This window comes from Sarcophilus harrisii, chromosome 5 (genome assembly GCF_902635505.1).
Source record: "Sarcophilus harrisii chromosome 5, mSarHar1.11, whole genome shotgun sequence".
Classification (NCBI taxonomy): Eukaryota; Metazoa; Chordata; class Mammalia; order Dasyuromorphia; family Dasyuridae; genus Sarcophilus; species Sarcophilus harrisii.
Window position 1 is genome coordinate 119,971,065 of NC_045430.1, and position 14,884 is coordinate 119,985,948.

A 14,884-nucleotide genomic window follows, 5' to 3' on the forward strand; every position below is an offset into this window, starting at 1 on the left:
TGCAGATTTCTGGATTAGTTTTATGCAATTATTGAGTAGAAACAAATCATTTACTATAGCTTCGTATTGGATCTTTTTTTTTACTCAGTCTGATGAAAATTTTATGTTCTTAGTAGAGTAGTAATTAATGTGAGAGCTGGATGATCTGCCTCCATTCAGTAAAATAATCTGAACAATCCAACTGCTGCTTCACAAGCTTCTCTACAGTTCAAGGAATTTATCACTTCCCTTATGGCACTTAAGAATTATCAGAACTCTTATCATGGGGCCTTCTTTCTCTTTATACATTCTCTTATCTCTGTGCAGATGACTCCCAATCCAGTATATATTTCTAATGCTTTTCTTGAACTATAATCCCACATTATAAATGGTCTATTAAGTATTTCCAATTCTATGTGCCATACACCACAAACTCAACATGTCCAAAACCAAACTTGGTATCTTTCTCCCAAATCTTTTCTTCCTAATTTTCCTGTTTCTATCAAAGATACTTACACTGAGGTTTGCAACCAAGGGGTCGGTCATCCTTCCCTCCTTACTCACATTCACATGTCACATCTGGTCAAAAATGTCATCTCATTGATTCTACCACCATGATATCTTTCTTCTCATTTCCCTTGTCTAATTACACTACAACCAGCCTGGTTTAAGATCTCATGGCCTTTTGTATACAGCCTCCTAATTAGCCTTCCAATTAGTCTTTAGTCTCTCCCCTTTCCAACACACTGCCAAAATGATATTCCTAAAATACCTCTCTGACCATGTCACTGCCCTACAAAAAATAGTTCCAGAGGCTACCTGTTATCTCTAGGATCAAAACAAATCCTTCTGCCTTATATGTAAAGCCCTTCATAAACTGTAGTTTCTCTCTGGAGAATTAAGAGAATGATAATTTAGGAGCCTATTACAACAGTTTAATTAAGAAAGGGGTGGGCAGTTAGATGGCATAGAAGATAGAATCTGGGCTTGAAGTCTGGAAGACTCATATCCTTGAGTTCAAATCTGCTTCACATACTTCCCAGAAGTGTGACCCCAGACAAGTCCCTGAACCCTATCTGCCTCAGTTCCTTATCGGTAAAAATGACCTTGAAAAGGAAATAGCAAACTTCTCCAATATCTTTGCCAAGGAAATCCTAAATGGGACCATGAAGAATCAAAAATGATACAACAATAGTTAAGGATTATTAAGGCTGGCAGTAGGATGGTATCAAGTAAGAAATAAAATCAATGGGTAAAAATTACAGAGAGGAATTTGAAAGATTTTTGCTCAGTATAAGAAAGAAACTTCAAGCCATTCAAACTCTTAAAAATGGAATCGCTTGTCTTGTTAGACTCCATAAATGTTCAAAGCAGAAAAATATTGACACAATGACAGTGACTCATTTCAAATCAATTACATTCAAAGAATCTGTTAAGAAGCTAAAAGGACCCCAGGGTTTATCTAGTCTAACTTAGCTCATTGATAGGCTGGGGAAGTTAAGGAATTTGCCCTAAGTTATACAGGTAGTAAGCAATAGGAGTAAAATTTGAACCCAAGCAGGTACTCTGCCTTAAGAATCAGTACTCTTTCCACTTACTCCACAAAATTTAATTCAAATAAACATGAGTGCCTACTTTGTGCAAGATATTATTCTAGGACTGGAAAATGAATGGATGCCCATCAATTGGAAAATGGTTGGGTAAATTGTGGTATGTGAATGTTATGGAATATTATTGTTCTCTAAGAAATGACCAGCAGGATGAATACAGTGAAGATTGGCGAGACTTACATGAACTCATGCTGAGTGAAATGAGCAGGACCAGGAGATCATCATATACTTCAACAATAATACTATATGATGATCAATTCTGATGGACGTGGATTTCTCTGACAAAGAGACCTAACTCAGTTTCAATTGATCAATGATGGACAGAAGCAGTTACACCCAAAGAAACAGCACTGGGAAATGAATGTAAACTGTTTGCAATTTTGTTTTTCTTCCCAGGTTATTTTTACCTTCTGAATCCAGTTCTCCCTGTGCAACAAGAGAACTGTTCGGTTCTGCACAGATATATTGTATCTAGGATATACTGCAACATATTTAACATATATAGGATTGCTTGCCATCTGGGGGAGGGAAGGGGAGGGAGGGAGGGGAAAAATCGGAACAGAAGTGAGTGCAAGGGATAATGTTGTAAAAAATGACCCTGGCATGAGTTCTGTCAATAAAAAGTTATTATAATAAAAAAATAGTTTTAAAAAAAGATATTATTCGAGGCATTCATGATATGAAAGAAAAAAATTAAATAGTACCTGCCTTCATAGATCTTATATTCTATTAGGAGGATTCATCAGGTAAGTATCGTATTTCTGTGTATGATAGTATCCTTAAAGAGTTAAGACACTAGAGTAGGGGGACTCATAAATCTCTCTCAAAATACTAAATTCTATGATTTCACTATTCTTCCATAATTTTCCTTAAATTATAATAAGTTGTGGACTGACCTTTTCTATTAATGCTTGCCACTTACGAGCTTTAGCTTGTTGTTTTTCAAGTTTCTCTGCTGCTTCCCGTTCAGCTTTCAAACGGGCTTCCTCTAAAGAGAAAAATAAGTATATATGAGTAATGCAGTTACCATTTGATCTTAAAGAACATTTACAATTATCTCAACTATTTTTTATTTACAGAAATTTGGGAACATTTTAGAGGACAACCTCAATTGTTACTAAATGGCAAAAATGAACCCTGCTCGTCTTAGCAGTGCCCTATTTCCATTTCATAAAAGTTACAATCCTTCTACCAGAGAGATTGGTGGGGAGGGGAGGGCAGGGAATGAAAGGGGAGGTGGAACAGGAGAGGGAAGAAAAGAGAAAAAGCCTAGAGAAATGCACCTGAAATGGAGAAAAAGGAATTTGCTTTATGGACTACTAAAAGTATAGGACACTTTGGTCTTGAAAAAATGAAAACTGGGATAGAATATGATCTATAACTTGATAACGAGTAATTTCAATATAAAAGCTGAATAAATAATTTAGGAAAAACTAAATATCCTAGTAAAAAATAATAAAAACAGAGCATTCTTACCCTGAGATATTGTATATGGAGACAATATAAATATGTTCAAGAAGGGCTTAAATTAACAGATGATTGATAGAGTCTATTAAAGGAAAGTTGAATCTTCAATGTATATCTCTAATTTCTTTCCTTGCTTTAGCTATCACACAAAAATGTTGAGTCAGAGAGATTATTATTCTGTTTCAATATGATACTTTTTATAATTTTCTAATAAGCAGATAGACATGACACTATTTTCCTATTTATAATGAAAATACAAATTAATTTATATCAGATTACAAAAAAATATATAGAAATTTGGATTAGAATTCTGAGTTTATGATTTATAGCTTACATTCTAATAACTAGATTCCCCTGGCTTTGTGCTCCCATTACACCACATCCTAGTAAGGTCAGCTAAATAAGTTATCGGGCCCATACCCCGAAAATGTTGGTTCACACCCTTCCCATACTAATGTTCTCCTACGTACTCATTATTTTAACACTAAGCCTCTTTATCGGCACATGCCTAACCTTTTTAAAATTTTTAAAAAGTCATTTATCAGTAGTCATTTTTAAATACTTTAAAATTATGAAAAATGTTTTAAGTCCTGGAGTCTCACAGAATTTTCAAAATAATACAAGGACTTGGCAAAAATTTTTAAAGTGCCAAAACTTCTTGAGGTTAGAAAACTATTAAAACGAAAAATTACCTTGAGATTTAAAACATCATAATAACTTTGACTAGCATTTTACTTCCCTTAATTTTTTAATTACACTTTTGGTATTTCAATTGTGTTGTCTCCTTCCTCGGGATATAAACTACAAAAAGGCAAATCTCATGAGCCTTGCCTCATGTCATAATTATTTTTATATCTTTAGTACCTAATACAGTACCTGGGTTCATAGCAGATGCTTCATAAATATTAAATGATTGATGTGTCATTTAAGTATTTGTCATATATACTGCCATAAATTTAATCAATAAAATTATTTGTTCAGCTCCTAGAAATCCAAGCTTTATCAGCTGCATTACAACACTAATTCTATGTGCTGTACCTTCCTCCTTCAGTTTTCTTTCTTCCTCCTCTTGTTGCTGTCTCAGTCGCTCAATTCTAGAAAGTTTCTTTTTCTTTTCAGGAGAACCAGCCTTAACAAAAGTTTCAATATATAACAAGACTGTTATCATAGCTATAAACTAATAGCATCATTTCCCAAAATAGTTTATCTGAAATATACATTTGTTTTCAAAAACCATTGTCAGAAACATATCAACTACATATTTCATTTCAATAGAATATATTTTATGCTGTCTTGACAACTATCTTGCTAAGTACCTAGTGGCCAAACATAACTATAATAGCAAATTTCACCTTTATATGATTCCTGATGATTAATAAATGACTTGGTTCATAAGAGTTCTGAGTTATGTAGTATCAGTATTATTAGCCACATTTCATAGATCATTTCAGAATTATAGACCAAGATCAAGGTCATCCAGTTAAAACCTTTCATTTCACATACAAAGCCTATAAAGTTCAGATATTGCCAAACCTAAGCCCTACACAGACGTGTTTTGGCTTGCTCATGACCACATGATGCAAGATGAAGGGCCAGGACTTAAACTCAGGTCTTTAAACTTCATTCTACAATATGAGTTGATATCTTGTCAAACTCCAGTAATTTAATTAAATGCCATAGTTTTAGATTAAAGTCATAACAAACAACCCAGTTCAATAGGACAGAATGAATGGCTCCTATGAAGATAGTAACTTTATTGATTTTCTTGGTTGGTCTTAAGCCTGGCTGAAGAAATACTACTCTATGAAGGATGAAGGAGGCAGTAATTACAAGTCATACAAATACAAAAAAGTAAATACAAATTCCATTGAAATTTCAATAGATTTATAATCATAATAATATGAATTTTTCTTCAATGACAGAGATCATAATATTTATTTAAATATTATATTTAATATGATATGCACAAAGAGGTCAAATTTGAGTTGGAACATATTAAATCTTAGTATAGAAGTGACTTGCCACTGATATCATTAATCCATATAAGGTCACAGAGATGAGTAGGGTCATTGTGCTGTTGTTTCATTGAAATTTGGGGTGTATTTTCTCAAAGTTAAACAATCTTTGTGTGTATATATGTTATAAGCACCATAACATATGTTGATTCTCAGTAGCATTCCTCCCAAATTGTAACTTTTAAAATATTAAAAATAAGCAAAAACAATTATAGCCATATTCCACAATTCAACAGACCTTAAGGGTTTGTCTTTAACTTTTTAAAAGTAAAACAATATCCTTTTATAAAGGACAAACACATAACTAATTTGAAGGGAAGAAAATTCACTTGCACAGCTTAGCAGGAAATCAAGAAATAAAAGTCCAAATCCATAAAATATAATCTACTAGAGATAGATATACATTATATATACATATATATAATTGGAGTCCAAGTATTATTGCTGATGAAAGAAACTACTGAAAGATAACTTTGCTTTGCATAAATAGCCGCAGGTAGTATGAACCTAATATATTGCAACATCTTGAAACTATACATGCAGAATGTTAGGAAGATGAGAATTTTTTTCTATAGAAAATTACATGTACTTTCAATTAGAAAATTAACTTTTTCAAAAACCATGTTTGTAATAGCACAAAGATTGGTTGAATTATATATAAAGATGCTTTGGGAATTGCTAAGTTAAAAAAAAAAAAGCTTCATTCTACAAGAAAAATATTGGTTCTACCAGCAGTTACTAATAGATATGGTAGGAATGATGCTTGCTAACTCGTGCAAAGCAATTTCAAATAGTCCCATTTACAGATAATACAGAGGATAGAAAAATTATTCCTGTCTGATGACTTTTACAATAAATTAAGAAACTAAAATTTCCTTATTTCATTGGCAGTAGCTGAAGCAACAGATACAATTAAAGATGCACATTTGAGTTGTTTTGGTATGTTAAAAATTAATTTGAAGAAAGATTTGATACTTTTCTTTTTTTGGCTGAGGCAATTGAGGTTAATGACTTGCCCAGAGTCACACAGCTAGGAAGTGTTAATTGTCTGAGGTCCAATTTGAACTCGGGTCTTTCTGACTTCAGAGCTGGTGCTCTATCCATTGTGTCACCTAGCTGCCCCAGATTTGCTACTTTTCAAATCTATAAATGGTAATACCACATCAAAAGAAATGTTCAATGATTGTCAGATTTTTTCAAATAATGGTGATTTAATCTGGGAGAATTTTATCAAATTCTGCATAATAAATCTCATTAAAACGTGTGAATAAGGTTTGGTCTACAAGTACTAGGTAAAAATGCCCCTTGTACAATCTAGATATGTTACATGCTTCAAGAGAAAAAGCTGATAGGCCAACTTATTGGCAAGCATCAAATAACATCACAAAAATCAAATAGGTTATGCTTTAATAGATGGGAGATGACTTGTCATTAAATATGGAACTAATCCCTGAATAGGTTGCCTATGTACAGTCAGACAGTTAATTTGTCAAGAGTAGAGATCAGAATTACTATTTTTAATGAAATAATGAAAAAAGAAATAATGTACAATTGAAAACTTACCACAAACCATCTAAAAAATAATTATTAAGTTATTTGACAGACATGCCAAATTCACAGGCGCAGCCAAAGAAGGAGATGGTAATAAGAAAAGAAATAAGAATGAACAACATGATCAGAGAAGAAATGGTAATAAGAAAAGAAATAAGAATGAACAACATGATCAGAGAAGAAATGGTATTGTCTAAACAGTCTGTGTGAATCACATTATGTGAAGAAGAATAAAATGAGATAAGGCTGGAAAGGTTTGTAGAAGTATTTATAAATGCAAAGGTAAAGCGATTATATCTTATCTAAGAGACAATGGGAAAGCTATTGACTTCCCCTTCTTTTGAATAAAGGAATGGCATGGTCAAAACTGTGCATTAGGAACATTAGTATCAGTGTGGAGATGGAATAGGTTTCAGTGTGTTATCATTATAGAAATATGGAGCCATGATAGAAATGATTTATCAGAGAATTAGGTAATAAAAAAAAAAATGTTATATTTGAAGAACAGCAAATAAGCAAGTTTGATCAAAATAAAGTGGGTGAAGAGAAATAGTATGTAATCAACCTAGAAAAATAAGAACCTGATTATGAAGGGCTTTAAATGCAAGACACATGCTTTGAAAATATCAATCCAACAGCTATAAGAAGGGTAATTTGGAAAAGGAAATTTGAGAAGGCAGGAAAACCAATGATGCAGGCTATTGCAATAGTGCTAGCTAAAAATGATGATGGCATTCTCCCACTGGTGAATTCTTCTCAGAACTTCCATTTTGTAGAAAGGCACAGATCAACCATCCCTTAATTTTATATACGAAGGTATTATACTTTCTTCATAGTACATTCTGCCACAAAACCTACTCCCACTTTTTACCTCCTTTTTAATTTGTTAACTGTGTGTTCCAATACAATATAAGCATATTGATGGCAGGGACTATCTTTGTGCTTGTATTTTTATTTCCATGACTTAACACAGAGCCTGGTAAATAGTAAGTTCTCAATAAATGTTTATTTTTTAATTTAAAATAAGGTGGTGATCTGTAAAAGCAAAGAAAGACACATATATAAGAGATATCATCTGCTAACAGAATTGACAAAACTTGGCGAATTATTGAACGTGGAGACGTAGTTAAATAAATGAAAAAGTTAACTCCTGGGTTGGGAACCAGTGATTGAAAAGATAGTGATGTCTTCCACAGAAAGGAGAAGGTTAAGAAAGAAAGGTTGTTGGGCGTCAAGATAAGCTGCTGTTTTGGTTGTGGTGAATGGAAGATTCCTATGGGCCATCCATATAGGATTGTGAAGCAAACATTTAGAGATTTGGTATTGGAAGTTCAAGAAAAGATGCAATTTGTATATGCAAACTTGCAAGTCATCTGCATAAAAACAACTAAACAGCTGTTGAAATCACAAAAAGAAAACAGGCAGGAAGAGAACATAAGACCCTGGATATATTCGAATCCATATCAAATGGAGTGATTCAGGCAAAGAAATTATACAGGCAGGGATATCAAGAGTGCAGTGTCAAAACAAATAAATAAATGGGGGGGAGGGAAGGGAGTGTAAAGGCGGATGAAATGGCCAATATTACCATAATCTACAGAAAGGTCAAGAAGGGTGAAAACAGGATAAAAATGCTTTTGGATTTAGCAGTCCACATAATTAGTAACTTCAGCAATTTTAGTTGAGTGGTAGAGTGGTAGAAGTGGAAGCCAGTATAGAGGCAGAAGTGAATAAAGGTTACAAAGTGGAGGTAAGAGTATAAATATCTTCTTCTAAGAGTTTGGCAGTGATAAAATGGAAATATAAAATAAAAGTTAAGGTGACAGTAAGATTAAATAAAAGGGGTTTTTTGTGGGGTGGGATTTAAGGAGATGAGTACAAAAAATGTTTGAAGACAATGGAAAAGGTAAAAAAAAAAAAAAAAAAAGGAGAGACAGAGAGAGGAGAGAAACTATATATCATAAAGATGGAAGAATAAAGAAGGATCAGTGAAGGGGTAAGTTCATAGGAGTTTGAATTTGATTTAAAAAAATACTTCTTTCACTGGGAACTACATCAAAGGAGGAAAGGTGAAGATGTTGAGGAAATTTAGAGTGCAGAAGGTTAAAGAAAAAGCAAGTTCCTGATCAATGGCTTTTATTTTCTTCATGACAAGATCTTCTGAAGAGAAAGCTCAGGGAGGTAGTGCTATTAAAGACTTAAGGAAAGTTAAAAAGTTTTGGAACAAGGACTATGAGGAATACAATAGGAAGTCAACTAAGGAAAAATAATAAAATTGGAAGGTGACAGTGAAAGCTCATAGACTATGTCAGCACAGTAAAGTGATTAGCTCCACTATTATGCAGCAATTTGTGCATAGGAAAAGATGGATGGTGAGGATGGTCTGAAGTTGGGGTTTGGAAAAAATGAATGGTGATAAGAAAGAAATTCAAGAGTGGAGTATGGAATTCTAGTGGTTAACTAAAGAAAAGACTTTGAAGGAAGGAAAGCAAAACTAGAGCAAGGAAGATAGACTCCAAAATCAGGGAGGAATGAAATCACTAGAGAATATGAAAGCACAGGTTGAAGAGGCAAGAAGCACAGGAGAAAATGAAACAATAGGAGGTTATGGTAAAAAGAATTTCAGCTATGATTCTGTGAAGTTAGAATACTTGCACTTAATTATGTGACCAAGGGAACTTGAAGTAAGGGTTAAAAGTCAAAGGGATTAAGAAAGCTGATAAGCTGGATTCTAGCTTGTTTGAAGAGAGACAGTAAAAGGTATACCAGAATCCTTGATTTAAAAGGTGGGTTTTAATTGAAGAAGAAGACAATGAGCCAGGAATATTTCTTTGGAAATAAAACAAAACAGAAAATGACCTAGGAGTTATTTAGACAACTGTTATAATCTGGAAGAGTAAATAAATTTGGATTGGATAATAATAATAAATATTTACCTAAGACTTTGAAGTTTTACAAAACATTTTAGAAATATTATTTCATTTTATCCTCATAACTCTTGGAAATATAGTACTATTATTAAGATCTCATTTTACAGATGAGGAAATTGAGACAAAAGTTAAGTGATTTGTTCAAGGTCACATAACTAGTATCTGAGGCCAAATTGGAATGAAGAACTTCTTGAAAAATCCAAATTCAGTGGTCCATTTACTGTACCACCTAGCTTCTTCTAGAGTAAATTTAGAAGTAGAAGTTACTGAGGGATAGTAGAATGGAATGATCTAGAAATAGCAATGAAGATCAAAAGTTAAGCCTACTCATTCTGGCCTGGGGGGGCTCAGGGAAGGGGAATGACAAGTGCATCTAGTAGAGAAGAGGGTTGCAAAGGGACTGTGTTCCAGAAGAGTTGGAAGGAAAGTGCCAGGAAAAGACCTGACAAAATAATCATAATATCTCACAGAAAAAAAGAAACATCACAGGCATAAAACTTATAAAGTTTTTTGAAGTACAGTCTTTATAGACAATAGAGATCTAGGTCTGATAAGAATTAAAATGAGATGTTCTTCAGGAAAGTTGGATACCTACCAACTATCTGGAACCAAAGTCTTTTGGCATCAAATTAGGCAGTGGAGAAAAGATATGGAAGAGCAATAGCTCCCTAATGACCTTTTGAGGAAAGGATGGATAATCCCACATATTACAGGAAAGGTTATAGATGACGTGATGGATTTTGTGGCTGTCTTGGTAGCACAGAAAAACTTTGGTATATCAGCTTAAAATAGCTCAACATAGCTTAAAAGTTTTATTTTTTTATGTAAAATATGTCCCCTTGCTGATATACATTAGATGTGTTTGGTTTTTCTAGGTCCCAAGGATTCCTAAGCAGTAACTAACTGAATGGCATAGCAAGAATAGGATGGGAGTTTATCCTTCTTCTCTATAAGGATTAGGGTACTACCAAAAAAAAAAAAAAAAAATTACTTCGCTTGAGCTGGGCTGAGCTTTATCACAATTTTAGTAATGTAGAAAAATCTTCCCAAAAGTCTGAGAATGTACAAGACAAAATAATAAAACTAGGTAAGAAAGGGAAGGGAGATTTAAAGTATCCAATAGAGTTTTCTTTGTGTCTTACTAACTGGACCAATGCTTAGGGAAACAACTTAGGGTCTTGGTTCTCAAGGGAAAACAACAGCATCTTTGTGTTTTTTCAATTTACTTTTTTAAAATTGTCTTTTTATTTTTTTAGTTTCAAATTATCCCCCTAACCCATTGAGAAGGCCAGAAAAATTACAAATACTTATGTTTACTTATGAGTTATGCAAAACAAATTCCTGCATCAGTCATAGGCAAAAATAAATAAGAAAAAGCTGAAAGAAGAAAATATGTTTCAGTCTGCAACCTGAGTCCATCAGCTTTCTGGAGGTGGATAGCATGAATCCTTTGGAAATGTGGTTGGTCATTAGGATTGATCAAAGGTCTTTCAAACTTCATTATCTTTATAATATTGCTATTACTCGATTAAAATTCTGCTTTTTCTGCTCACTTCATTTTACATCTGTTCACATGAATCTTCCCAGGTTTTTCAGAAATCATCTTCATCATATCTTACAGCATTAACAGTATAATATCATATTCATATATCATAACTTGTGAAACATTCTCCTATTGAAGGACATTTCCTTGATCTCCAATTCTTTGCCACAAAATAGCTGCTATCAATATTTTTGCACAAGTCTTTTTTCTGTATCAAAGAAACAGAAAAAAGATTTGTGCAAAAACAGACATACTAGCAGAATATCTAGATTAAAAGGTATGCATAGTTTAGTAGTGTTTTAGGCACAATTTCAAAGCTTTACAGGTTCTCCTTTTGGATTTCATATATTTATGTTTACCTAGATTGTAGATTGGGAGAGCTTTCACAAAGATTAATTTTTTTCAAAGGTCTCAATTTACCAATACCTCTGTACATATATCTTCTCTAGCAAACAATATCAACTGTCTATCTTATATTCACATTGAAAGGCAGTACTTATAGTTGCAAAAATCTTTTTTTAACACACATTCTTCTAGTCATCATGGAAAGCATTGCAGCAATTACAGAGTAAGACTGAACAAAAGGACATAAATAGCTATCTACCCATTTGTCTACTTTCACCTCCCTATAGATTTTTTTTTTTTTTGGCTAGACAATTGGATTTAAGTGACTTGCCTAGGGTCATACAGCTAGGAAGTTTTAAGTGTCTGAGGTCACATTTGAACTCAAGTCCTCCTGACTTCAGGACTGGTGCTCTATCTACTGCATGACCTAGCTGCCTCCTCTCTATAGATTCTTAAGGAGAATTAACTATATATGGGTAAGTTCCAATTTACTTTAATTTATTTATTTATTTAATTAATTTACTTTAATTCTCCAGGAAAGCCTTAGCCATGATTTACCGCCTCCTTCACAAATTCCTCACCCACTTTCTAATTGCTCATACCAGAGATGATGCCTTGGGAGAAGTTATACACTTTTCTGCCCTGGTCTCCTGATAAGTTACTATGTGTAAAGCGAAGCATGACTGTGGAGAAGGTTATAACCCATGAGAATAATGAAAAGATTGTGGGGCAGCAATGAGGACCTAATTATAATTAGATATTATGTGTCAGGATCATGGAATCAAAAGATTTCCATAGAGGCCCCCAAGTCCAAATCCTTCAGTTTTCAAATTAAAATACCGGGAGAGGTTCAGTCATTTTGCTCAGTTACAGAGCTAGTATCAGAGGCAGGCCTAAATTCAGGGCTTCTTGACTCCAAGTATTCTCCCTATATACCATCATGGATGGGTGAGTTTGCCTTTGATGGTACCAGAGTAGCTAAAACCATACAGACTTGGCTCTGTCATATTTATTAATTAACCAGTTAGGAAATTTAGAATACACTTTGGCCACTAAGCGCATAGTGTTCCTCAGTCACCAGCCCAATAGCTACTTCAGAAGGCATTTAGTGGAAGGAATTATATGCTGACTTTCCTAAGAGCTGCAGTATTGTATTTGCTCACTAGAGGGTACTCATCCTACAAATTATTGAATTAACTCTCACATGCCTCAGCTATTTCATTAGACAATATTCCAGAGGCTGAATTCAATGTAGGTTTAAGAGCAAGATCTAGAATACGTGCCAAAATAGATACAAGTGAAAACTTTAAAATATTAATAGAAATGAAGAGATAAAAAGGCTACTTGAATCCACCCAAACTGCATCGGAGAAATACCTTGTTCTTACAGGCAAATGGATCCAACCATTTTGAGTAGTGAAAGGATTAGAGAAGAGATATGTGCCAAAAAAAGCTCTTTTCAGAGGTCAGGAGCCTCAATAACCTGAGTCGAGATAATGTAAAAGATGAGTTTGTTATCCCTCTAGTTAACAAATTGATTCTCAAAAGCTGAGGCAGGAATCCTGGAATTTTGGCTCTAGACCAGATTCCTCTAATAACACTGTGATAGAACCAAGAAGCAACTACATCTGAGTTTCAGAGAAGAGTTTATCTCCAGTTAGGGCTGGTTATAGCAGACAGAGCCACTGCCAACTGCTACTATAGTAGCTGCACCCAGATACATCAGTCTGAAAAGTTGTAGCTACTAGTGAGTGTCACTGCTCACTATAGGCAGATTGGTTGACTGGCATGCACCTTTGCATCCCTCCTTTCTGTTCAGTCTCATGAAAGGAAAGGGATGGAATTGTGGACTTAGAAGCCTAAATGGAAAGAATCATCAGCTAGAAACCTTTTGCAAGAGCAAAACAACAAACTCTGAAGGGGAAGGGACTAGTTTGTAGACTCACATTCAAAGTCTTGCCCTCATAACCTTTCATGTGACTCTTCCAACCTTTCATTTTACTTGACTGCTGTCCCAAGGGCAATATTGTCCCCTTCAGCCCAACACTATGCAATCATGTAAAATTGACATATACAAATACCTATAAATATGCATTATAGGCATCACAACAGATATTAACATTCATTTAAATCAAGAATGATTATTCTTATGACAATCACACTGATATTGCAAAATGGTCAAGATAACACAATTCGTAAAATCATCTGACAAGGTGCTACACGGACTACATTTGTGCAAGAACATCACATATACACACAGCAGTGATAACTGTATACTCATACTACAAAAAACTTTTTAACCTGTATGTGCAAAAATGTTTGTGGCAGCCCTTTTTGTAGTGGCTAGAAACTGGAAATTGAATGGATGCCCATCAATTGGCTGAGTATATGAATGTTATGGAATATTATTGTTCTGTAAGAAATGACCAGCAGGATGAATACAGAGAGGCTTGGAGACACTTACATGAACTGATGCTGAGTGAAATGAACAGGAACAAGAGATCATTATACATGGCAGCAACAATACTATATGAGGATCAGTTCTGATGGAAGTGGCTATCTTCCGCAATGAGCGGATCCAATTTAGTTCCAATTGATCAATGATGAACAGAACCATTTACACCCAGTGAAAGAACACTGGGAAATGATTGTGAACTGCTTTCATTTTTGTTTTCTTTCCAGGTTATTTTTACCTTTCTAAATCAGATTTTTCTTGTGTAACAAGAGAACTGCATAAATATGTACACATATATTGAATTTAAGATATACTTTAACATGTTTAACATTATGAGACTGACTGCCATCTAGGGGAGGGAAGGATGGGAAAAGTTGGAACGGAAGTGTTTGCAAGGGTCAATGTTGAAAAATTACCCATGCATATGTTCTGTCAATAAAAATCTATAATAATAATGAAAAAAGAAAGAAAAATAAAGAGGACATTAAAAAATTATTATTTTTTTAAAAAGCATATCTAACAAGTATGCATACATCTACAGTATTTTCATATAACTATCATATAACCAAAAAACATTAGCAATAAATTAATTTTAAAATATAAATCAGAAAAGCAATTATTAGAATTGATACATAATCATTTATATACAAACCTGTAAAAGCATCTATAATAGAAACAAAATCTAATAGAGGATATGTAGGCCAAACTATTGTTTTTCCTCTAAAGGCAAAAAAAGTATTCCTAAGACTTGATTGGGATAGAAGACTAGGGCAACCATTAATGAGGCTTCCTGGTCCTGTTCAGCATAAAAAGATGAACACTGAGAAATCAATACCCTTTAGGCTTATGTCTCACAGCTCTGAATCACCATACCCAGATGACCCAGCCCATCCAGTTTAACAGTCATATTCCTCTATGAAGGGAGAGGGAAAGAGGGCCTATGTTTAGCTGAATTTCTTGCTGAATATTTTTTCCACTGTAATGTTCTGT

The 14,884-nt window shown here is 34.0% G+C and overlaps 1 protein-coding gene across 4 annotated transcripts in view; it reads right to left on the reverse strand.

The window, feature by feature from the left end:
* CASC1 (cancer susceptibility 1) overlaps positions 1-14,884 on the reverse strand; it is an 85,250-nt gene that overhangs the window by 53,089 nt on the left and 17,277 nt on the right. For all 4 annotated transcript variants that reach the window (XM_023504686.2, XM_031938470.1, XM_031938469.1 and 1 more), the window contains exons 5-6: positions 4,095-4,185; positions 2,486-2,577 (exon numbers count right to left, since the gene is read on the reverse strand). In XM_023504686.2, coding sequence (XP_023360454.1) covers positions 2,486-2,577; positions 4,095-4,185 — 183 coding nt within the window. The remainder of the gene's footprint in view (positions 1-2,485; positions 2,578-4,094; positions 4,186-14,884) is intronic.